This window comes from Mycetomoellerius zeteki, unplaced genomic scaffold (assembly GCF_001594055.1).
Source record: "Mycetomoellerius zeteki isolate Tzet28-1 unplaced genomic scaffold, Tzet1.0 scaffold1453, whole genome shotgun sequence".
NCBI lineage: Eukaryota > Metazoa > Arthropoda > Insecta > Hymenoptera > Formicidae > Mycetomoellerius > Mycetomoellerius zeteki.
This window is the reverse complement of record NW_017256397.1, coordinates 588-2,242: the sequence shown is the minus strand read 5'-3', so window position 1 is coordinate 2,242 and position 1,655 is coordinate 588. Positions and strand designations below refer to the sequence as shown.

Genomic DNA, 1,655 nt, shown 5'->3' with positions numbered 1-1,655 from the left:
ATAACAATATGTAAATCACTACGCGTAGCATTCAGTAAAAATTTAAGAACCTTTTGTTTCAGTTTTAATTTAGTATTATGGCAGAGGTGCCAAATGGTGATAGCTATACAACTGACGAGCTTCCTTACGTTGAAATTCCTTTATTGACACCAACCATCTCAGAAATCGCAGAAGGTATGTATACAGTGTTTATCATGTAATTCACTAAACACAACATATTCGATGCATATGTCATGATAACAGTTCTGCATAATGAAATGCAACCCCTGTTCCACGAAGTGAACGTCGACATAGCTAGCTGTCCTTGTCTAACTGTAGCACCATATAACCTTGCCGGAGTAGGTAAGAAATCACAACAAAGCGTCTAATTTTTCAATAAACGAAGTATCTTTAAAAAGTGAATAATTCATACAGGATTATGTGGCAACACGTCGGTAATAATGTATTATCCAGAAAACTCCGAGGGGTGGAATCATAGAACAAAGAATATTCGAGATATGCTCACAGCCAGTTGCCGTGATTCCTTTGTCATCGGAGCTACTTACGCTACAAAACCATCCATGCCTTATTACGGACATGTACGTATTATCAATGTTTTCGCAATTTCATGCTCATATGGATAATATCATTATGATACTATGTTATGGTAATATATCACTGCTACACAACTGGCAAGGCAATATACAGCAAACTGTGATAATCTACGAATCATATCACCAAATCACCGTTATCTTACCGTTGTTTTGTAATCTTCTGCTATTGATTTAATACTATTCAATATAATCTATTGAACTTCAATTATGTTTTTATCATACACACGACTTGTGTGGCATTGTTGCTGTATCGGATAAACCTTGTTACTGTTGTAGCTCATTATGAATGCAACTTACAGAGCACCTAATGGTATTAGGAACGAGAGTCGCATTATTTCAGCAAACAAAGGTAACGGACAGACAAAGATAGAAAAGTTAACTAATCCTGATCATATGGTACTCACCAACAAGGGCATTATCTTTAACAGCGAGGGTAGGGCGGGCCTAGTTATCAGAGTGCGAGCCAAAGGTCGAAAAACTAGTGACACAGATATCATAACTTCAATGCAATCGATCCTTCACGAAAAATACAAAAATTGTAAACTTCTTCGTATTATTGGTAATAGTAGTCTGGTGTATAGGGTAAACTCGGATAAGATGGGCATACGGAGAAAATGGTCCCATAGACTTTTAAAATGACTACAAAAATGCTCTATTGGCAATTATTGAATAAATTACAGCCCATGGTCACCTTTTCCGAATTGCCATTATATCCTAGTTTACCCTACAGTTAAAAAAAAGGACATGTAAAGACAATCAGATATTTTTTGTGTCTGGCCTCAAAGCTTTAGGTGGTGTTCTAAGGATAAAAAACGGACGTGTGGCGTGTAACGTTATGTGGGATGATTATGAAGAACCGATGCCACGATTTTACGATTTTATTCAACAACAGCAATGTCCCGAGATAGATGTAGAGTCAGATATGGTAGCCGTTGGCACAATGCTTAGCGAAAAGCCAGAACTATTGACAAATCAGGAACAGCGTTACGGTCTTGTAAGTTATTTGTCTCGGTTATGTGGATACTAAAAACCATTGATCTTGAAGTTATCGTACTATGTTAT

The 1,655-nt window shown here is 36.9% G+C and overlaps 1 protein-coding gene across 1 annotated transcript in view; it reads left to right on the top strand.

The window, feature by feature from the left end:
* Positions 1–520: 520 nt before the first annotated feature.
* Positions 521–1,655, top strand: part of LOC108732122 (ester hydrolase C11orf54 homolog) — a gene marked incomplete at its 3' end in the record, with an annotated part of 1,490 nt that continues 355 nt past the window's right edge. Inside the window, exons 1-3 of the mRNA XM_018462779.1 lie at positions 521–578; positions 870–1,026; positions 1,379–1,587. Coding sequence (XP_018318281.1) covers positions 561–578; positions 870–1,026; positions 1,379–1,587 — 384 coding nt within the window. The remainder of the gene's footprint in view (positions 579–869; positions 1,027–1,378; positions 1,588–1,655) is intronic.